Source organism: Botrytis cinerea, chromosome 4 (assembly GCF_000143535.2).
Source record: "Botrytis cinerea B05.10 chromosome 4, complete sequence".
NCBI lineage: Eukaryota > Fungi > Ascomycota > Leotiomycetes > Helotiales > Sclerotiniaceae > Botrytis > Botrytis cinerea.
Window position 1 is genome coordinate 2,403,234 of NC_037313.1, and position 22,810 is coordinate 2,426,043.

At 38.0% G+C, this 22,810-nt stretch overlaps 7 protein-coding genes across 8 annotated transcripts; 4 read left to right on the plus strand and 3 right to left on the minus strand.

Annotated features, from left to right (window-relative positions):
* The first annotated feature begins 183 nt into the window (after positions 1 to 183).
* Positions 184 to 2,438, plus strand: BCIN_04g06860 (hypothetical protein). The gene has a single exon (XM_024692752.1). It carries the CDS (start codon positions 296 to 298, stop codon positions 2,003 to 2,005), a length of 1,710 nt encoding a protein of 569 aa, XP_024548533.1. The 5' UTR covers positions 184 to 295; the 3' UTR covers positions 2,006 to 2,438.
* A 293-nt stretch (positions 2,439 to 2,731) lies between these two features.
* Positions 2,732 to 4,411, plus strand: BCIN_04g06870 (hypothetical protein). The gene is made up of 3 exons (XM_024692753.1): positions 2,732 to 3,299; positions 3,373 to 4,004; positions 4,055 to 4,411. The coding sequence occupies exons 1-3, from the start codon at positions 2,826 to 2,828 to the stop codon at positions 4,107 to 4,109; spliced, it is 1,161 nt and encodes a 386-aa protein (XP_024548534.1). The 5' UTR covers positions 2,732 to 2,825; the 3' UTR covers positions 4,110 to 4,411.
* A 569-nt stretch (positions 4,412 to 4,980) lies between these two features.
* Positions 4,981 to 8,441, plus strand: BCIN_04g06880 (hypothetical protein). Of its 2 annotated transcripts, XM_024692755.1 has the most exons (5): positions 4,981 to 5,003; positions 5,250 to 5,474; positions 5,556 to 6,033; positions 6,113 to 7,459; positions 7,513 to 8,441. In XM_024692755.1, the coding sequence occupies exons 2-5, from the start codon at positions 5,472 to 5,474 to the stop codon at positions 8,283 to 8,285; spliced, it is 2,601 nt and encodes an 866-aa protein (XP_024548536.1). In that variant the 5' UTR covers positions 4,981 to 5,003; positions 5,250 to 5,471; the 3' UTR covers positions 8,286 to 8,441. The 2 variants fall into 2 exon arrangements, with proteins under 2 accessions (XP_024548536.1, XP_024548535.1); XM_024692754.1 differs by having other exon boundaries at positions 4,981 to 5,474.
* A 24-nt stretch (positions 8,442 to 8,465) lies between these two features.
* On the minus strand, positions 8,466 to 9,464 carry BCIN_04g06890 (hypothetical protein). The gene is made up of 3 exons (XM_001549217.2): positions 9,051 to 9,464; positions 8,916 to 8,995; positions 8,466 to 8,793 (listed from the first exon to the last, which is right to left on the minus strand). Exons 1-3 carry the CDS (start codon positions 9,357 to 9,359, stop codon positions 8,559 to 8,561), a joined length of 624 nt encoding a protein of 207 aa, XP_001549267.1. The 5' UTR covers positions 9,360 to 9,464; the 3' UTR covers positions 8,466 to 8,558.
* A 1,122-nt stretch (positions 9,465 to 10,586) lies between these two features.
* BCIN_04g06900 (hypothetical protein) lies at positions 10,587 to 12,346 on the plus strand. The gene is made up of 2 exons (XM_001549216.2): positions 10,587 to 11,092; positions 11,144 to 12,346. Exons 1-2 carry the CDS (start codon positions 10,877 to 10,879, stop codon positions 11,954 to 11,956), a joined length of 1,029 nt encoding a protein of 342 aa, XP_001549266.1. The 5' UTR covers positions 10,587 to 10,876; the 3' UTR covers positions 11,957 to 12,346.
* An 894-nt stretch (positions 12,347 to 13,240) lies between these two features.
* On the minus strand, positions 13,241 to 14,298 carry BCIN_04g06910 (hypothetical protein). Its single transcript, XM_024692756.1, has 5 exons — positions 13,950 to 14,298; positions 13,752 to 13,884; positions 13,596 to 13,702; positions 13,396 to 13,537; positions 13,241 to 13,333 (listed from the first exon to the last, which is right to left on the minus strand). Exons 1-4 carry the CDS (start codon positions 14,096 to 14,098, stop codon positions 13,411 to 13,413), a joined length of 516 nt encoding a protein of 171 aa, XP_024548537.1. The 5' UTR covers positions 14,099 to 14,298; the 3' UTR covers positions 13,241 to 13,333; positions 13,396 to 13,410.
* A 1,633-nt stretch (positions 14,299 to 15,931) lies between these two features.
* BCIN_04g06920 (hypothetical protein) lies at positions 15,932 to 18,180 on the minus strand. The gene is made up of 3 exons (XM_024692757.1): positions 17,385 to 18,180; positions 16,386 to 17,249; positions 15,932 to 16,327 (listed from the first exon to the last, which is right to left on the minus strand). The coding sequence occupies exons 1-3, from the start codon at positions 17,845 to 17,847 to the stop codon at positions 15,993 to 15,995; spliced, it is 1,662 nt and encodes a 553-aa protein (XP_024548538.1). The 5' UTR covers positions 17,848 to 18,180; the 3' UTR covers positions 15,932 to 15,992.
* Between the last annotated feature and the right edge of the window lie 4,630 nt (positions 18,181 to 22,810).

Below are 22,810 nucleotides of genomic sequence, written 5' to 3' on the forward strand. Positions count from 1 at the left end.
TCGATATTCTTGCTTTGATTGTAGCACAACATCTCGGGCCCCCGGTATTTAATCTTCAAAATAGGCAAATGGCTCGTTCCAATCATATCAAAATCCGTGGTGTGCTTACTCACCTTCCGAAAGAATTTATATGCAACGCTGCATGATGACAACTCAAGAATGATGCGGAGAGCGTGGGCGAAAGTGGATAGGACAGAAATGTAGTATGTTTCTGGAAAGATCTTTGAGACTCAATTGATCTTTCATTATCGTGTCGGAATTGTCCATTGAAGGACCCCCAAAATCTGTCTGGAAAATGTGTTCACATATAGGCCGAATTCAATTCTTCCTCTTCATCCTCATTCACGGAACGAGGTGCGATAGCATCTGGACATCCCTTAATCAAACACTGAATGGCCGATTACATGCTTCACGACCTTTTTCATATCCATGTTTTTCAATCTATGAAGGCCAGCAAGTTACTCCTAATCAATCACAATGTGCGGAAATTCAGCATAACTATACATTTTCAGAGTATCGAACTCAATTCTACAACGGATTCATGAACAACCAAGACGAGATTTGTTTTACTAATGTTACTGACCAATGTGTTCTTAATAACATCCTCCCAGCTGATGCAAATGCGTTCACAAATGTCAGCTGTAATCAAGGAATTGTTTCAGAGTACTATGTGCAAGTTGAGGAGGCTTCTGACGTTGTAGCCGCTCTTGACTTCTCTAGGAAGACTGGGTTAAGATTGTCCATAAAGAACAGTGGCCATGATTATCTTAGTCGAAGTAGTCGCAAGGGATCTTTGGCTCTTTGGATGAGAAAAGTATCAGGGATGAGCCATGAAACATCTTTTGTACCCAAAGATTGTGATTCTACTCCAGTCAATGTCATCACGACAACGGCAGGAGTAAACACAAATGATGTTTATGAGTTTGCAGAAACTCAGAACGTTACATTCATCGGAGGTTATGCAACAACAATTGGTGTAGCCGGAGGCTGGGTACAAGCAGGTGGTCATTCCGTTCTCTCGCCGGTCTATGGACTAGGAATTGACCGAGTTGTTCAATACAAGATCATTACCACCGATGGTGTCCTAAGAGTCGCCAATGAATGCAAAAACTCAGACCTTTTCTGGGCCTTGAGGGGTGGTGGTGGTGGAACTTTTGGGATCGTGATGGAAGTTACCCATCGCGTTGAGCCAAAAATTCAGCTGGCTGTGGCGTCCATTTCATATAATCGTACATCATCTAATGTTTTGGAATGGCTATCTATCTTAGTCAACAATTCTTTACCATGGGCGAACCAAGGCTGGGGTGGACATTATCAAGCTGCCAATTTGATAAGTGTGACACCACTTCTCAATCTCTCCGAAGCAGTTGAATCAATGGCCCCAGCTATTAAATTTGCGACGAAGAACGATGGCAATGTAGTCATTGAAATCCTTTCTTCCTGGTATGAATTTTATACAAAATATGTGACACCCAATGAGGCCGTCGTTGGCGGTCTTCACCCACTCGCTCCTCGACTTATACCGGCATCTATATTCAATAGTACAGAGGGCAGAGCGAAGATGATGGGGTTCCTTGAACGTCTAATTTCTCTTGGGTACTCGCCTTACATTCCCAACACTACGCCATGGCTCTATCGGTGGGATCCTGCCTCAACATCCTCTACGCCAGCGTGGCGAGATTCCATTTGGGAACTTTCATATGGTGGACCATGGGCATTTAACGAAACTCTGGAGCAACGAAAAATCCAGATTGATCTGGTTAATAATCTGACCGCAATGGTAGAGGAGTTTACACCGACAGGAGGTGCATATTTTAACGAAGCCCATCCATGGACCAGCGATTGGAAAGAAGCTTGGTGGGGTCTTCAAAACTACGAGAGGTTGGTTGAGATCAAGAAGAAATATGATCCTGACAATCTGTTGAGTTGTTGGAAATGCGTCGGATTCGATGAGGGGAACGCAGCAACAGATTTCCCTTGTTTGGATGTATCAGCCGGACCTTGAATGGATCTAGATATAGAGACCTTATAATGTTTGGGTATGATTCTAGATGTACAAAAGGTGATGGATCTGACAAGACCGTTTTAAATACAGAGAACTTGATGGGAACAAGCTTTTAAGTAATCTCATGAGAATAGTGACAATTAGACCCTGTTAGCTTTGAACAATAACGTGACTGAGACTGAAGCTGAGACTGGGCAAGCTTTCGGTACATTATGATAGAAAAATAGATCGACGAATTGTTTGAATTATACTAAAAGAGACGATAACTTAATCTATTTCGTTTCTAATAGGTTACCCCGAGAACACAGGAACTTGGTCTATGTAGGCCCTACTGAACAAAGAGAGAAATAGGTATACCTAAGTAGCAGGTGGGGTGGGTAGTAAGCTCACCCAGGACAGAAAACCGGGACATCAGAAAATAGTATTGTCTTCAATATTCTTTTATAAATCAATGAATAAATATTTTCGATATTTAATTGAACAAAAAACATCAGAAGCTCACAATTAATGATATATTTCTGTTCCGTCCAATTCTTGATATCCTTTTGAATTTTGATTTAATTTTAAAATAATAGTGTTGTAAAAAGAGTCTTGATTTTGGCGGCTTTGGCGTTCTTGTTTTTCCGTCCAGGGGTGAGGTAAGGCAAGGAAGCCAAGCCAACAACCCCGCATTTCCGAGGGTCACACTAATAAACTAACTCCCCCGCATAGCATTATCTCAGCTTTGATGCTGTCGAAGCCCTTGGAGCTCCACATTCATTTGAATCTCACCTACCCAGTAACTTACCAATAACAACTCAATTCAAAAAATTTAACCATTATGACACAAAAATTACGTTTAGCAGTTTCGCAATCTCATACACTCTCTACAACATCTGCCACTCTTGCTGCCCTCTCTACAACAACAGAACAAGCTGCAGCAAAATCGATTGATTTGATCTTATTCCCGGAAGCATATTTAGGAGGTTACCCTCGCACAGCAACATTTGGCGCAGTAGTCGGAGCTCGAGATTCAAAGGGTCGGGAACAGTTCCTACATTACTACAAAGATGCTGTTGATTTAGGGGATACACCAGAAGGCGCAGGAAGGAAATGGGTGAACAAAGAACTCGAGGCTAGAGATGATGGAAAACGCGGAGATGGCACAAGAGAGGAGCTGGAAAGAATCGCAAGAGATACTGGTGTATTCATTGTGACGGGATTAGTTGAGAGATGCGGTGGAAGTTTGTATTGTGGTGTTGTGTATGTTTGTCCCAAGTTTGGAATGATTGGAAAAAGGAGAAAGGTGATGCCGGTATGACTTCTCCCATTTGTTTTCATTATTTGAAGGGATTGGTCCTCTGCAACTAATTCTAATGGTGGCGTAGACTGGTAGCGAAAGGCTCATATGGGGTCAAGGACAACCTTCATCATTAAGAGCGGTTACAACTACGATCAGAGGTGTGAAACTTACGCTTGCGGCTGCGATATGCTGGGAAAACTACATGCCTTTGTTACGACAATCCCTCTATAGCCAAAATGTCAATTTATATTTGGCGCCCACAGCAGATGCAAAGGATACCTGGCTACCATTGATGCGGACGATTGCGTGTGAGGGTAGATGTGTAGTATTAAGTGCGAATCAATGTATGAAACGATCGGATCTTCCAAGCTGGATTACCGGAAACACTAAAGAAGACGGTGCTATTGAAGATGGTCATACGGATGGTTATGGACATGTTCAATCTAATAAGTCGAGGAGAAAATCTATATTGACGGATGATGGATGTGAAATTGCACTTCCACAGAGGATAGAAGGAATACCAGAAACCGCAGAAGCTCCAAAAAAGAATGCATCTGATTTCGTATGCGGAGGTGGTTCGTGTGTTATTTCGCCTTTAGGTGATGTTCTTGCTGGTCCGATATGGGATGATGATAATGGTTTACTCTCCGTTGACATTGATTTCGAAGATTGTTTGAGGGGCAGATTGGATTTGGACGTCGGTGGAAGTTATTCTAGGTGTGTCGAAACCTTTAAGTTCTGCCATCGGGCCTGCTAACAAGTTCAAGGAATGATGCTTTCAAACTTACAGTAGAAGGATTGGATCTGAGCCCTCCACCTTGATATTGGCCGTAGATGGCATCAACGAGATGTATTAACCTAGCAATGATGATGTATTGGCAGATATTTACATGTTGCATGTGGTATGATTTTCGGGGTAGGCTAATCACATTGATCTGATCCTAGGGTAGTGGATCTATCCAGACATCCACCTACCGCTTTATCAATCTACGTGGCTCGAACTTGGTTCACCAGCCACCCTAAGACTCTTTCCCAGAGCTCAACGTTGACGATTTAGAGGATGCAAGTTATGGGTAGTCCATTTCGAGAGAATCTTTTATTGCGTTAATTATTCCTGACCGTCACACAGTGTTAAATTAACAATGATGCTCCGTATACTTGTTTGTGCAATTGACCAATCAAAGGTAAGAAATAGTATTTGAAGAGCTATTATCGCACGTCTGACGCCCAAAATCCCAAATTAGGCGAGGATCGAGCTCTCTTAGATGTGTTTATCCTTGTATGATTTGCAAACAGGGTTCGGCACATCGAAATTATTGGCATGTTAAAGCTGATCTTCGTAAGCTAGTCAATTATTGGGAAGATTGCCGAATGTGGAAGCCAGGTCTTGGTGTTTTCCAGACATGATATACCATTTGGCGTCCACTTACGTAGTAACGTACCCGTCGTGCCTGCCACTTCTTCCTTCTTCAATTTTCACAAAGCATTCTTTCCCAAACTAAAACCTAGCTGGGTTGTCAAATTATCTTGGACCTTTTCATTGCCTGGATAATCGTACGTCAGCCTCGAAGTCAATTCTGCGAAAATCAAGTACTTTGATCAAGCGTTTGAAGTTTGGCTACGTCATATGAAATCATGTGTAGCTGAATATCTAGTACGGAGTATCTACCCAGGGTGTGATGTTTGATGTAGCGATGTGGCTAACACATGTTTAATGTAAGTTAATTGTTCTCTATCTTCTCGACGTAGTACTTTGACAGAGCACAAAGTACATGCGGAGTAAGTAGGTGGGTGATATGTATGCACATCCAGTTAAATTATTTTCAATCTGAAATTAACTATTGATTATCATACTGCACTTGTGCCATCCGAGCTCAATCAGCTAGCCAACTGCAGAACTTATTCTATCTAAAGAAGTTGATTTGGTCCTTTCTTTCCGTCCAACTAACCTCAAGCTTGAAGTTAATCAATCAAATCGTGCAAGTGCGAGTGCGGGGGTGACGAAGCTCGGTATTGTTGTCATTGAATTGAGAAAAAATTTGGTCTAGTTATTTATTTCAATTCACATCGATATCACATCACAATTAAAAATCTCCACGAGAAATTATTCATTCATAGAAAGAAAGATATTGGCATTGCGAAAAAGACTCTTGTTTCTCTTTTGCTTTTGCAATTATTTCCAAGATGGTCAGTATAATTATATTCCTATTCAACTCTACATTATGCATCTGGGTCGAACATGCAATTGCTAACTCAACACCCTTCTAGTCTTCTTCTCAGACTGCAGGGTCTGGAACATCTACTACCACATCAAGTTCTGCATCCAGTCTTGTTTCCACTTTGATACCTGTTGCCGCTCTTGCTGCGGTATATATCATTGCTTTCTTGGTCCTTCGCGCGAAATATTTACGCGTCTACCAACCTCGAACCTTCCTACCAACACTTCGTGAGGATGAAAGGACGTCGCGGTTATCTGACAGCAAATTCGGCTGGCTTGCTCCTTTCAGGAGTATTCCTGATGAACATGTTCTGGACCATCAATCTCTTGATGGTTACTTTTACCTTCGATTCTTCGGATTGTTGACCAAGATATGTTTTGTTGGTTGTTGTATAACTTTCCCCATCCTATTTCCGGTCAACGCGACTGGTGGTGGTGGCCAGAAGGAGCTTGATATACTATCTTTCAGTAATGTAATTGATAAGAATAGATACTATGCCCATACATTTGTTGCATGGATATTCCTCAGTCAGTATCTCTCGTACTAGTCTTTCGTTCTTGTCCAGATCTCTCCCACGTTTGTTCGAAAATCTGCTGACAACTCTAGGTTTCGTCATATTCATGATCACCAAAGAAACCATGTTCTTTATCAATGTTCGACACAACTACATGCTAGCCCCATTCAATGCTTCCAGAATTTCATCCAAGACTGTCCTTTTCACCTTTATCCCACAGGAACATTTGAATGAATCAGCATTGAAAGAGGCTCTTGGAGGAGATGCTGTTGTTGCCCGTATATGGATGGCTAAAGATTGCGAGAAGCTCACGGAAAAAGTAGAAGAGCGAGACACCGATGCAATGAAGCTGGAAAATGCCGAAATTAAACTGATCAAGGCCGCAAATGATAGGCGCCTTAAATGGGAAAAGAAATGGGCCAAGGCAGAAAAGAAAGGGAAGCCAAAGCCAGCGCGAAAGAATGTGGATACCGAGGCTGGACTTGTCTCCGAATGGATGAAGAAGACAGACCGACCATCACATCGTTTAGGGAAGATACCATTGATCGGAAAGAAAGTCGATACAATTGATTGGTCTCGAAACGAACTTCACAGACTCATTCCAGAAATCGAAAAGGAGCAAGAAACTGTAATGGGCCAAAATGGGACATCACTCCCTGCTGCCTTTGTCGAATTTAGATCCCAGTTTGAAGCCAATTATGCATTTCAAAGGTTAAGCGCAAAGAACTCCGCCAAGTTGGACCCTAGAGCTGTCGCAGTTAAACCCCAAGAAGTTATTTGGAAGAACCTTAAAATCAAGAAAATGCAGAGAAAGATGAGGGTGATCGCTACTGCAACATTCTTGACTGCTATGATTATCTTCTGGTCGATTCCTGTTGCTGTTGTCGGTGCTATCAGCAACATCAACTATTTGACTGAAAAGGTTCCTTTTTTGTCATTCATTAACGATATCCCAAGTGTTATTCTTGGTGTAGTCACCGGTTTGCTGCCTTCAGTCGCATTATCAATCCTGATGGCTTTGGTACCCATCGTCTGCAGGTGGATGGCCAAACTTAGTGGTGAAGTGACAACCCCGGCTGTGGAGCTCAAATGTCAGAATTGGTATTTTGCATTCCAAGTCATACAAGTATTCTTGGTTACCACATTTTCCTCTGGAGCGGCAGCTGTGGTGTCCGAAATTATTGAGGATCCTTCTTCAGCTACCACATTGCTTGCTCAAAGTTTACCAAAAGCTTCCAACTTTTTTATATCTTACATCATTGTTCAGGGTCTTGGAGTTGCAGCTGGAAATTTGATCAACATTGGCGCTCTAGTCATGTTGACCGTTGGTGGCAAATTCCTTGATAAGTCACCAAGAAAAATGTACAATCGATATATTACATTGGCTGGCCTCGGTTGGGGATCTTTGTATCCGAAGTTTGCTTGTTTGGGAGTTATTGGTATGTCCACGCAGTCCTGACAAACAGAATTTTCACTTCTAACAATAAATTAGCAATCTCTTATTCTTGCATCGCACCACTTGTTCTCGGATTTGCAACTATTGGGTTCGCAATTGTTTACCTTGCCGTCCGTTATAACATGTTTTTCGTTCTTTCCAACGATGTCGATACTCTAGGATCTTCGTATGCTAAAGCACTGCAACAATTGATGGTTGGAGTGTACATCTCCGAAGTCTGTCTACTCGGTCTATTCGCCATTAACACGTCCATAGGACCAATCGTTCTTATGGTGGTTTTCATTTTCTTGACAGCTGCTTATCATGCTGTGATGCGTCATGCTTTGAAGCCCTTAACCATCTACCTTCCAAGGTCCACCGATGGTGATGATCAAGTTGCTTTATTCGAAATGCCATCGAACAACACTCATGAATATACCAAGTCTGCACTTCCACCAACACAATCCGATGGCCGTGGAGACGATGCCAAAAAGTCTAAGAAGGCCGCGATGCTTGGAAAATTGTTTGATCCACGAAAATTCAAATCGCACGCGCGTGCAAAGAAGTTTGTGACTAGTCGTGAGGAGCTTCCATCGTATGAAGAAGCTGTTGAGAATGAGGCTTATCTCGACCCTGCCATTACAAGCCCCCCGCAAACCTTGTGGATTGTTAGGGATGAAATGGGAATTAGTCAACACGAGGTTGAGGCAACGATTGGGATAATCTCAATTAGCGATGAGCTTTCTACCTTCAATGAGAAGGGGAAGGTTGTTTGGAATCAAGATACAGTATTGCAGGCGCCAATTCGGGAAAAGAGAGTTGATTATTGATTGCCAAGTTCAATATCAAGTTTTGTATGATGTATGGTCGGAAACATGGAGATTACACAACGTATAATGACTGGTGGGTGAAGTGGTTTGGAAGAGTGTGACGATGAAGTTTTATGTTAGGAGAAGATGGACATACCCAAATGACTATTATTAGTACTTTTTTACTGCGCTATTTGCGTATGAATAACGTTTTGTAATTAATTATAATTTTATCCCTCGTCTGAATTTACAACTGTCTATACAACTTTGCATTTCCCATTCGGAGTGAATGCCTCATTTCATCTGACTCTCTGGTACCAATCTTACGCAGCTATTTTGATCCCGGTCATAGACAAAAGCATGAATCTGACAGTCCCATTCCTTCATTGCTTGCTGAACACTAGGTTGCTGTCTTAACCATTCTACTTCAGACAAAACGTAAAGTTCCGTGAAATGACGATTCCGTGACTGAGGTGATTGAGCAGCTGGTTCGAGTGCGTCAGACTCTTGATGAAGTTGGATGATATCACTGCATGTGTTAGTAGGATTCGTGTTGCCATAGGACTAGAAGTGAATGGAGAGTAGGTGATGAAGAGATTGAGGAAGAAAGGTGGCACGTGAGTGTATCTTGGCAATATTGGGGAGAATTACCGATACCAATTGTTACTGTCACTTTCTGATTCCTCAAGCAGATGACAATCATAGTGGCCGCATATTATGATATGTTGTACCTGATACCAATGACTTTAGCATTCGAGTTACACTACACAGCAGGCTTTAACATACCTTTAGAACATCTACGGCCCATTCAATTGCACTTCCACTGCTTGTATCTCCAACACTCACACGGTTTCCTAAGTTACGATGGACGAAAATCTCAGATCTCTTAACATTTGTGAGAGCATCAGTTTCTGATACGAGGGAGTCGGAACATCCTATCCAAAGTACATTCTCTTTTGGTTCTTGGGTATTGGTAGTTGAGTCCCGGGAAGGTGGAGGCGATGGTGGAGAAGAGGTTGATGGATTGTTGAATTGGAGTAGATTTGCTGGAACAGATTGAACAGAGTAACGGAGGGAGGGGAGTGGAATTGTCATTTTCACGAATTTCTTTGGTTAAAAGTTTGATTGGAAGATGTGTGTTCAATCAATGTTTATGAGAGAGAGAAAAGAACGTAAGATTGTTACTTTCATTCAATTCTCAATGTATATGCAATGGTAAGTGATCACAAGACAGTGGAGATTCACAATGCTTAGAAAAGGTTAGACCGTGAAAATGAGTCCCTAGCGCCTTAACGTGGGGTGACTTGTTACAAAAATCACGCCACATAGCATGCAGCATGGAGTTTAGTGAAAGCTTGTTTCCGTCTCTTCCAGTAGAATTGAAGGTGGATTTTGGAAAAATGGAATCTAGATGATTTATATAGTAGGATTGGGAAGGAATTCAAGAAACGATATCAGGCTGTGTAGATCTGTCTCGATAATGGTGGAAGAACAGAGTACAGTAGTACAGTCTCCAAAGTAGAGTGGGCTATTGGAAGCGATGTATGAGATGACAATATGTGCTGTCGATGCTTCAAGCTTTAATATGGGAATATAAAAACCTGAAATTCATGCAGACGGCAGATGAATGATTAACCTCCTTCCACCCTACTCCGCATATGAATAACTCGCTCTTAATGCATGGGGAAGTTGATCGCATCGCGACCTTGAAGCTCCACAATTACTGAGATCAAATTTTAGAAAGAACTGTATTCATGCAAATTTGATAGGAGAAAACCGGCCAAGAAAGTGACAGATACTGAGACTGTTGTGCTTCTAGCAGCATATAAGACGGCGATGTCATTGTCTATCACCACCAGACGCAATTCCATACCGGGGAGATATGATGCTCCTTTAAACAAAGACCTGTGAGGTTTTGCAGATTCATTCTCATATCCTCACTACTAGGTAAAGATAGAGATACTTATTATTGTTTGGACCGGCTTAATGTTTTCTAGAAGTTATTCAAGTAGAGAATTTGCGGACTTAGCCGACACCTGTGACAATTGGGGGCTAAATTCGCGGGGTAAAATAGTCTTGCCAGAATTACGCACCAAATGTCTAGAGATCATGGGAAAATTCTCATTTGCTCGGTGACTCCAAATTAAGATGGGTTTCCAAGTTTCTATCTACTCATGTTTGAAGATCTGGCTGAAGAAGAGAAGTATTCCATAATTACAGATGACGATGTGGTTGCTGGCGCGTCAGAGTCAGACTGTACACCGTATTCTGTACATTAAGAACAATGTGGGGTGGAGGTGTTAAACTAATTTCACCCTCACTGAAAATTGAAAAGGTTGCTACAAGAAGGTAGGCATTTCTTATCTGTGAAACCATCTCAACTCTTCACTATTCTCGATTTGCCTCATCGTCGCCAATTTGTTAGTCATCTTTCTTGTCCACTGTGATGTGAAGGATCTTCCAATGGATTGCCTTCTACATTGAAGGAACTAAGTCGCACTCCAGAAAGAAATTTGTCATGATGGGGGTTTCTCTACGCTATTGCGATATTATTCGCAAATCCAATCCAAACTTCAACTCCTTATTGCCACCACCTCTATCTTTTCACCGCGATGGCTTCTCCCTCTTCTGATGAGATTTTCGATAATTGGGCTGGAATAATAGAAGATGATTTCTCCAAAACAATACTCGAGACATTTGGACTATCCAGCGACGATAATTATGTGTATCGTGCCGAATCATTCGCGATGACATTGTCACAAATTCAAGAAACCACTAGTACGGGAAAATTGAAGTACCATTACCAAGATCATGGCAAGGTTGTTCAGGTAGGCTGCTTCTATTAACAACTTGTAGACTGATATTGACTGACTTTTAAGGTACCACTCGCAGACATCGATGCCTATACTTCGATATTCTCTTCCAAGACCGATACATCTAAAGCTCTAGTAGCATTCTCCTCCAACGCAAAGAAAGGCTCACCTCGAGAATGGGTTGCGAATTACCTCCAATCTCGTCGAATTCCTCCTTCATATAAGATACCGAAAGCAAAAGCACATACAAACCCATACTATGATATCTGGGCTCATACATGTCGGATGGTATCCTTCCTTGGACCACTTCCTGATGCACATTATGCAAATCCCGCGGCCGCAAAAATGACTCATCCGGTTCTTCCTGCTCTTTACCATCATTTTGGATGTGCCGTACCATCTCACGATTCTCTTTACATAATATCTCAGCTTGTGGAAGAGTCAAAAGCCGATGGAATTATTGATATGGCAAGTGGAAGTGGGTATTGGACATACATGTTACGTCGAATGAAGATGAAGGTCAACGCTGTTGATAATATGGCGAGTGAATATAGAAATATGTGGATATCTGATACTGAGAAGGCAGATGGGGTGGAATATTTGAGGAAGAATGCTGGAGGAAAGAAGAAAGTTTTGTTGATGGTATACATGATTACGGCTGGGACATTCACGAAACGGGTGTTGAACGCTTATAAAGGGGATATAATTGTGGCAGTCGGGACACAAAACGCGAATCGATACACGGGATTTAGCGACTGCAGTATGGAAGAGTGGTTCCAGAAGGAGATGAGTGATTGGGAGCTCACTTGTAGGATCTCAATGCCAAGTTTCGCAGGCAAGGATGAAGGGATGTTTGTATGGAAGAGAAAGAGTTTGTGAGGATTGTGAAAATTGACGAGAGCGTGGAATTGGACGGGACTAGAGGATTCTGATATATGATGGTTTATCTATGGATTCATGTCCCGGGGATGGGGAATTCCTTTGGTGCTAGCATCGATCCTGCCCTTAGAATGATAATCTGGGTGATGCGTAACCTTTTTTATCACTTCCAAATACCTTTTCTGACTTGTTGCCAAGATCCTTCCAATGATGACTTGAGCACCCTTCTTGGAGCTTCAGTAAATATCCATGTCAAGGTTGGACAGTCTTATGACCTGCGACAAGTGTTGATCATTACAGTGATAAGTTTGTGAGTGATACTTTGGGAAGTGATGAAGCGAGAAGGAATATCATGGTAAAGAATGAACTAAACAAAATGGAAGCCTTTCAGAATTTTGATTCAACAGCTATTGAGTGTTATCTTTCACCTCAGGATTTTGCAAGTAGTTCATGCAGTATAGCTAACCTGTAGAAAGCGCGAAAAGTTTCTTCCCTTAGCTAGTATCTCTAGCTCTAGACTACTATTAGATGTCACAAGAACCTACCAGTCAAGCATCACCAACCCTACACCTATCACCTATGTATGAAGGTTCTTTGGTATGGCCACCGAGTCGTGGTAGGCCACACCATACTAGTCTTAGCATAAAGAAGCTAGTACTCCTTACTTAGAATCAGTATCAATTAGTACTCTTTTACTACTTGATACTAAATACACGTCAAAGACGCTGAAGTCACTTAGGTATCATACTACTTGGCTAAAACTTTGCTTTCATGATTTAACGACTGATCTGCTTAACCCTTTTTCCGTTTCTTGTTAGATCTACTATCGATTCCTTAAAAGAAAGCCAGCCCAAATATAGTACTAGCTACGAATATTCTGCCAAAAATGCATGTTTTTTGTCATCAATCCTAAGTAGAGGATGTCTGAATATTCAAGATTCTAAGGATTTTATAGAATTCAAGCGATTGCTTGAGTACTAAACAATCTTAAAAGCTAAACGTGACTATAGCTAGTCGAGAAGGACAATCCAAATGATGATAGTATCTTTGAAATCGAAAATCTTAATAATACACTTACAGTTAACTTCATAGTTCCACCACTTCCTCGTGATCAATTCTCCTACTTCCCAAAACGCCATACGATATGAACTCTTCCAGTATATAAAGTACGAATAATCAAGCACCTCCAAAGAAAGAAACAACAAGCCTATACCCCTTCCACTAGCACATAGCCTCTGCAACCATTGCACTCCCCCTGAACCGCGCTCCCTCTCGCCCACCTGTTGACAAGACAAGTCTTAATCAATATAAATTTCTGCTGAAGATATTATATATAGGCAATATTCATTAATGACGCAGCTCCTTGGAGGCTTACTACTAAGCAAGTTTCAGCTCAGATTAAAGAGAGACGGCATTGATGATAAAGAATCTACACGTACAAACCTCCATATTGCCTAGAAAGTATCACAGGATTGGCTAGAAGCAGTCTGCTCTATGAGATTCAATGCAGTAAGGGAACCCGATCGTGGCTTTAGGTTTGCACGGCAATCAACATCCTGGATAGTAAATCTGGTCTCGTAACTGAATGGAAAAGTTAGGACCTCAGATGAGACACCTCATGAATAGCGAATCCACGGACCTGTCAACGCCGCAAGTTCCATTCTCATAGTACCCTTTTGTGAGACCAAAAATATCAAACACTGTATCAGTAGTGTCTTTGTTTGCAGTGACATTTACAGGGTAGTGCTGAGATTTATGTTAATCTTTGAAAGTAAAGATATTAATGAACACATACGATCCTGACGGTCAATCCATCAGTGACATCTTGAGCTGGGTTCCATCCTCCAAGATTGATGGTGGCATTACTGCTGAAGAATTCAGAGTATCCACATGCAGTGGTGTTGGTAGCTTCTGCAGCAGTATAAAATCTAATTCAATAATCGTGAGTAGTTGTAGTAGCAAGAATGGCTTTGGCTAAACATCTTTAACTTACTCATTAATCCAATTGGCGAAGGCTGGATCAACACCTGGTTGAGGAGAATAATATGTCAAATTGCTACCAGCGACGGAGCTGAAGAGCAAAAAGAGTCCTCCTAGAACGCTAAGTCCGGCTGAAGACGAAGTAGATGCGGAAGATGGCATTTTCGATGTTTGGTTTTACTGAAAGAGGACGAAGAATGTAAAGACGTGAATGGTCAGCCGGTTTGAGTTTAAGTTGCGTGCCATTGGATCTTTATAATACCAATAGGGGTATGACGGCGACGCTCTAGGCTGTACCAAAGTGGCTGTGTTAAAAACCTAGATTTCATTATTGAACTAGTTCCGGATTTAATAAAACAATCGAATTACCGAGCCCATGGTCAACCACGCCGATTTGCAAAGCCAGGATCTAGTAGTTGTTGTGGTACGCAAGTCTGGTGGTGATCAGAGGGCCGGGAGGAGGTTGGGGACTGCGATTTAGGTACAGTTACAGTAATACCGGTCAACCACGGAGAGAGAATTTCGTTGAAAATATAGTATCTCGGTTACGATTCGGCCGGGAGAGCACGGCGAAGCCCAAAGATTAAGTTTAAGTTTGCCCTCCACTTTCCGGAGACCCCACCTCTTCGGTGAAGAAACAACAGGCCGAAATTGAGTATTCAAAATACGCATTGTTGCAGTAGTCTGCACAATACTCATTTCTGGCCGCTTTTTTCTTCCCTGAAGAGTCCTATGGTCGTTTGCTACGCGCCCTAATTAGCGCCTTTAATTCCCTCGGCGTAAAGAATTTATAGGCATGTCTGCTCTAATGACATGCATCACAATACTCATCATGCGACTAAATGTTTTCTGAATTGATCTTATTCAGTCCTAAGAACTTGCTTTCACAAGAGAAATTGCTCGCCTGTTGACTTTCGTCTTTGCTCTTTTCTCCCAATCTCCCTCTTCTCTTTGTCGCTACCTTCTCAAAAAGAATTTTCCCATTTATTGTAAAATCTAAAACAAAACGCAAGGGATTCCTTCCAATTGAGAATACTAACCCTAACATCGATATCTCTGGAGATTAGAGCCTGCTGCAAGAATCCAAGACACGAGTATTGCTCCTGTTTGACGAACTTTCAGAACGGGCAAAGGATAATGAGTGCATTCTCTCTAATTGGAGACCTGAGACAAATTCCTATTGGGAATGATTCAAGAGTATGGAATATCTTCACGATGGATCAGGCAACATATACACTCATTTCTTCGCAGCGTTATGGATGATTATGCAACTCGTCTCCTTTGCTTGAAACTCGATTTCCTCGGAATCCTCATCTGACCAGCCTGTACAGATTAACCCATCGCTCAATTCTTTGCCGCCTTGGTTGCTCTTTTCTCGAAATCCTTCCAGGCTCCCAAGATGTGACCCTTCTGTGGATTAGTACTTTCTGTTATGGCATCTTCGGCATTTTACCCTATTATTATAAAGATCTCTCAAGTTGGCTGGTCTCAAGCGAACGCTGAGTGTGGAGCTTCGTTATATAGCTTTGATATTATCATCTGTTTGTGCTCTGTAACAATTTATGCTGTAAGTTTACTTTCTTCCCTAATTAGAGGCTTGTGATTTGTTAAAATCGCTCACAGCTGTGAATTACAGAGATTTGGAAACCTGTATATTCTGACATTTGGGATCATTCCTATCAGATATTCCATGCGGGTATAACGATTGGGCTTACAAGACATTTCCTGGCCTTTTTCAGGGCCGTTGATCAATTCTATATTGTTAAGCATGGCCAATGCCCGGATTAAAGATTTTGAGTAGTTGGCTGCGGCTGTTCATGTGTTTCTTTGGTCACATCTATACCTGTTACTTTTCTTGTGACTTCTATGGTGTTCACCAGCTCGAACTCCCGTTTAACAATTAAATTTCTTAAAATATTCAACACCTTGCAAAATTTTGAAATTGTTTCAGCAGTTGAGATGTACTCAATTATAGAATTGAGTTAAAATATTGAATGTAAGACGTTTTTTTTATGGCCGAACCACTTCATCTCAAGTCCGTGACCTGTCAAATTCTCTAGTAAGGAGTTTGTTGTCCAAAATAGCTCATAATTAGATCAACATTGGCAGTTGGAGAAACAGTGTGATTACCCCAACCATCACCCAGCTCCATAACGTAGTTGGATGTACCATCGTTAGGATACCAATGGGCCAAAGTACCATTAGTATACGCTCCGCCAGTGTTAGGGTCACCAGTTCTAATAAAGTTAACCCAGTAGCCAGTCATCAACTCGCCGATGTAGTAATCTTCATCAGTGAAAGGGTATTTGTCAGTATTGGCGTATAGCGCATTCAATGCGTACATGATTTCACTTTGGTGGAAAGCACCCTGGTCCTGTCCTGGTGGAGCATCTACGAAGGATAATTAGTACTGATTCTCTGTGATTATGGAGCAATGAAGAGCACTTACGGTCCCAGTAGTAGGTGTAGATTGGGCTTGTGGCAGACTCAATCCACTTGTTTGCATAAGCCCAAGAACTGACAAGCGAGACATCTCTTTGAGCAGCGTTCCAAGCCATGTTGGCCAGAGTAACATTACCATCTGCAGGGTAAAGTTTGAAGTATGTGTCAGAGAGATTGCCCCATCGAAGAGTGTTGTATTCTTTGTATTCAGTGAGATTGTATAAGGTAAGAGATGTAGAGGCACCGCTCTCGTCTTTAGTGTTTCCAGTGATAAGTGGAACATCGTTGGCAGGGCCTGCGATGAGTTGATCCAAGTATTTCATGGGTAGGACATAACCATCGAGAACAGGCTTGAAGATAAGGGGGTCGTTGCATAGCAAAGCGGTGATATACCAGACGCTACTGTCACGATCGGTGGATCCTTGGATGATATCTGAGAGAGGCAGTTTACGGAGTTCCGCAAGAGTACTGACGTTTTGAGAAGCTGTGTAGTTAACACCGAAGGACAAAGCTCTCTCCATAGTGACATAAGAAGTAGCTAGACCAGCAAGTAGTGTATCATATGGATATCTAATACCGGATTGTGAGATACCACGGTGGAAGTAACCAGTGAAAAGCGGACTATTGATTGCATGGTAAACTTGCGATGAACCGAAAGATTGACCCGCAATTGTAACACTGTCTGGGTCACCACCAAAGTTGGCGATGTTGTTTTGAATCCACTTCAAGACCTCAAGTTGATCAAGAATACCATAGTTACCGGAAGTATTGTAACCAGTGGAAGCGAGACCCTCTGCATTGAGTTCAGGAGTGGCGAGATAACCTAGAACATCATCACGACGGTTGAATGTGACCATGACAACATTTTTCACTAAAGTGGGGCATGTCAGTATTCATTCGATGCAAGCAATGCAAATAGAGCTCTACCACTATCTAGAAAAATTTCCAGGTGTAGAAAGTTTGCTCGAATTTGAACCTTAGTTGGTGGAAATCGTTGAAAACTTACTGGCCATTCCGCCACCATACCACCAAGAATTGTCACTCTCTTCCTCAGAGCCCTGGTTCCAAAGCAAGACTGGGAGCTTATCACTGGAAGAGTTTGCGTTCGTCCAGATGTTTAGACTTAGACAATCCTCACTCACATATCCAGTTGCACTACTAGTAGGACAAGCAGGGCCGAAGCTGGTAGCTTGTAAAGTTTCATTCCATGGCTCTCTAGGTTGAGCTGGCTTCCATCGGTTCTCGTAGCCAGTATCGGCAGCATAAGGAATACCCAAGAAAGCGGCAACATTGCTGGAAGAAACACCAAAGTATTCCTCACTGATGTTGGGAGTGAAGTATTTGTATCCTTGAACGGGACCCAAAGTGGTTTGGATTGTTTTGTTATAAAGCTGTGCATTCGTAGGTGTAGCTGCTAACAAAGCCGAGGAGGCCAGAGTCACGGCAAATTTGGAAGAAAAGAACGGCATGGTTGATTGAATCGTCTCGGAATGAGCGACACTTAGTAAAGACTGTCGTTATAGATGTCTGGCTGACCAGTTGTTGAATGTTTTGCTAACCCCTATTTATACCATAGATCGATTGCCTCATTGAAGGTGCCGCGTAATTTCGGATGAACGTACAACTAACTGCAAGTGGGCACTTACGCACAATGAATGAAGGACTCCGGGGACCTTTAGTTCCTGATGCCCCACAGACGTTGCAATAGTGCCACTTATGATTCTTAAATAGAATATCCATCTATTAATGGGCGATTTACCATTGTCCATTGTCTACAGACCGATGCATTTTGATTCTAGACCGAAATGATAATCGTTGCCTCCATGTATATATTTCGGCTTAGAGAGCTATAACAGGAAAGCCGCTCATGGTATTCTACAAAGGTAAATGCTACAGGAAAGAAGGTACTTGACTATTGTCTTTCATGAAAAGTATTATTTATGATGCCAATTCCTCTTGGCAAAGAATTTGGGATTTCGGGACCGTGTCGGAGGTTCCTTAACCACCGAACATGGATCTCCTCTTCCGCCAAGCCACAAACTCAATAAAAGCTACAACTGCCGTGTACTATGTCCAAGCACGGCAATGGAAAATAAATTTAGTGTCGAACAGGTCCTATCATTTGAATTGGAATGCCAAGCTTTTATCTCGAAAGAATACGCGTCATCTAATACATTCGGACCCGAAATCGAAAAATCTTGTTTCGACATACTCTATTTGAGCATCACATTAGTAATAGTAGCTAGAAAACATTGCAGTCTTGTAAACAATTTAATTCGGGTTTGTGTTTTCATAGGAAAAGAAAGTTCGGCGTTTCTCCAAGACCGTTCTTAATCTGATAGCAGTAGTATACATAATGCGCTTCTGTAATATCTATTAGATTCATCGCGTTCACCCCTGTGGTGGCAGAATCCGCGATTGACAAAGTGACCGCTTTGTTAGCCCTAGAAAATATTCAATATTTTTATAATATATTGAAAAAAGCATTTTTCAATTATTAATTAGAGAGCTTTTTCTTTCGTAAATGATTAAAAAACTTTACTTCAAAAGGACTTAATGAAATTCTTGAATTCTAATTTGAAATAATCAATATTTTATTCATATTGAATTCGATTAGTAATTGAATTGAATATGAATATATAGATTAGAGTTAAATAGAAAATGTATATAAATAGTATATTCTGTATAGTATGGTATAGTAATAAAACTTCTGATTGAAAAAGAAAATGAAAGTGAAATAAGTGAGTGATTTACCTTTCACTTCCTTTTCCCTTTAAGCTTTCGGCTAATGTCTTTCACCTACTTTATAACTCTTACACTTACTTCCCCCCTTCTCCTAACTCTTATATTTGCTTCCCTTCTATTTACCTTTCCTTCAACTTTTATATTCATTGAATTCTGAAAGCTTTAAAGCTTTTCAAAGCTTTTATTTTCTTTTTTTCTATTAAAAGTCAATATTAAACAGGTTCCATTTAGAGCAGCGAATATTCATTAATAATGAAAAAGCTATTTTGTTATTGATAAAGAGAATATATTATAAATGTAATGTATGTATTAAAATTTGTATGGGGATTTATATTGAATTTCTTTTCGTCGAAAGTATTAACTTGGCCACCACAGGGCACCTGTACAATTCAATTTTGACAAGTTGATTTCATTGTCGGCATTAACACCACGCTATGAAAAGTTCCGATGACGATATTTTGGCATGGGGAGAGAGGGTGCATGCACACAAATGGCTCGCGTCGGCATATAGCATACATCAGATGTTTTGCACTCGTAGAAAGGCGGTGAAGGAAGTTAACAACGTTCTTATCAAATTCAATAAGTACGCAGATTCTTAAATAGTCCTCAAGGAGGATAAGTTGAAATCATGCTCAAGTTCCCCGAATGGAGATATTTCCTATTTATGAAATTCCATAATAGGTAACGTAGTTTAACACCGAGTGGCCCATATCATCGAGTGGCCCACTTCAAAATACACCAATATTAAGCTTTTTCTAATATTTATATTTTAATAACCAAACATTATTTTTGTAAAAGAAAAAGATATTAAATAATAATAAAAAATTAGTTTTTTAAAAATCTAGTTTTTATATAAATATTTCTATTATATTTTAAAAAAAATCGAAATTGTTACGATTTTCGTTACAAAAATATTATTTCAATAATAACTCATATATCAATTTGAATTTTCCAAAACAAATTAGATTTTTATAATATTTATATAATCAAATATTCTAATTTCAATTTTTTAAAAATTCTATCGATAAATAAAGAAAGTGCACAATTATACACGAACGAATTTTGTATATATTTTGAAATGGGCCACTCGATAATATAAACCATTCGATGTTAAACTTATCAGGAAACAATCATTTGATTAAATATATATAATAGATTCACTATTTCAAAAGCATCTAGAATACTTTACACTTTTGTGAATCAATAAGAAAGTGGATTACTTCTAATATTATATTCCAAATACAAAGATGTCTTATTCTGAAATTCTTATTTGTATAAATTTGAGTAAGGATAATTGTATTTTGAATTCAATCTCAATAATTGATTCAATTACAACTATTGTATTTCTAGTATTCTATATTTATAGAATCCTGTATTTATAGCATTACTAGCTCCTTCCTAATTGACGTATATCGAATAGATCTATATAAGATGGAAATGAATATCAAGAAGCGATTATTTGATTAAGTATATATAATAGATTCATTATTCCAAAAGCATTTGGAATATTTTATGCTTTTGTGGGTCAATGGGAAAGTGGATCACTCCTGATAAAACTACATTATAGTAAATCAATTATTAATATATTACTAAGACGCTATATTATTATATAGTATATATATGAATAATATAATATTGCATTATATATTTATATAATAATATCATACTATAGTCATATCTCTTATGAGATTGATTTATAATGAAATAAAATGAAATAAAACTAAATGAAAGCATATAGAAAATTATCACTAAATTAATTAAATATAATTAATTACAATTTCCTTTTATTTTATAAAATGATTCTATAAGATTCGATTTAAATCAATCTTATTTATAAGTATAAAATATATTAGAATTTCATTATAAACTATATAATTTTAAAATATTCTTTAGAAAAAACCTAGAAAAATAAGCAAAATTCGTTTTTATTTTAATCTCAATATACAATTTGACTTCAATTTATTATATATTCGATTTGTTTTTTATAAGCTAAATTGAACTAAGTCTTTTATATTCATTTTTATTATAATATTTATTATTATATATTATAATATAAGATTTTATTTCCTTTAGATTATAAGTCTGGCTAGTTTTCACTAGTTTTAAAAAGGAATAAGCTCGATTTAAGGTTATATATTGATTATTGAACTATCGAATATCGAAATTTCGAATATAAATATATCAATTTTATATCGATTTTTCTTTCGAAATTATTTATAATATTAAACTCTATAGTCTGTATTCCTAAAGCTAAATTTAATTGAATAAATAAAATTAGATTTCTAGATGATATATTTATATTATAAACTATCTAAAGCAGGTGATATATCAACATCTTTTATATTAAGATGCCCTAATTTATTTAATCTTTATTTTATATGAAATAAAATAAAAAATTGATTTAAAAGGTGGTTGGCTTAATAATCTTTTTAATCAAATAATCAATGTAAATTTGATTTATTATTAAAATTCATTTATATTTTAATATTATTTTAAATATAAAATAACATTAAAATAATAATCAATTTATAAATCTAATTAATATATAAATCAAATACTTAAAATAATTTCTAATATTTCTTTTAAATTTAATCCTTTAAAAAACAAATCTAATTATATTGAATAATTAAAAAATATTAAGTTTTTTTTGTAAATTAATAATTTTATATAATATCTTAATAGAAAAGCAAGACTATTAAATAAGTCTTTATATATAAAAATATCAAAAAAAGCTATTTTTTTTGAATTAATAATTAAATATAACAAAAGGCTTATAGAATTTAAAGAAAATGAGGATAAAGTTTTCAAAGTTTTAAGATTTATAATTAATTATAAATTAATTGAAAGATTTAGTAATAAAATTATAATTAAAAACTTATAGGATTTTATTAATTTAATTTTTGAAATATCTTTTTTGAAATAATAAAAAAATATTTAAATCAATTAAATAAAGTTAATTATATTAATTCAAAAAGAATAAATAAATATATTAATTTTATCTAATTGGTTTATAATTATTTAAAATCAATAAATTGTATTCTTTTAAAATTAAAATAGTATAATATTTATTTAAAGGCTTATCTAATTTCTTCAATATTTTTAGTTTTAAAAAATTCGAAGGATTAATTAAGAATATAAATAATATTGATTTAAATAAATTATTTAATAAATTGATTTTTGAAAAAGCTAAAATACAATCGAATATTGATTTAAATATTGATAAAATAAATTTTAAAAATAAAAATAATAAAATTTCAAATTATAATTATTATAATAAAAAGAATTATTTAAAGTTTAAATATTTTTTAAATATTCTGAATTAAAAAGCAATAAAGGATTTAATAAAAAATAATTAAATAAAAGTCCGAATAATTTTATTTCAAGTAAGTAATTGATGATTATAAATTATAAAGGTTTAGTTAATTATATATATAAATTTAAATATAGATTTATATTAGATTCAAATATTATAAAGTATCATTTATTTAATAAAGAATAATTTATTAATTATAAATTATTAAATAATTATCTTATTATAATAATTAATAGTGAAAAGTTATAAATTAATGGAATAAATGATATTTTTATTTTAATAAATAAATTAGAAGTAATTTTATAGGGAATATATTATATATTAAAAATAATTTTAATTCTTATAAATTTTAATAAAATAATTCAAAAAGAATG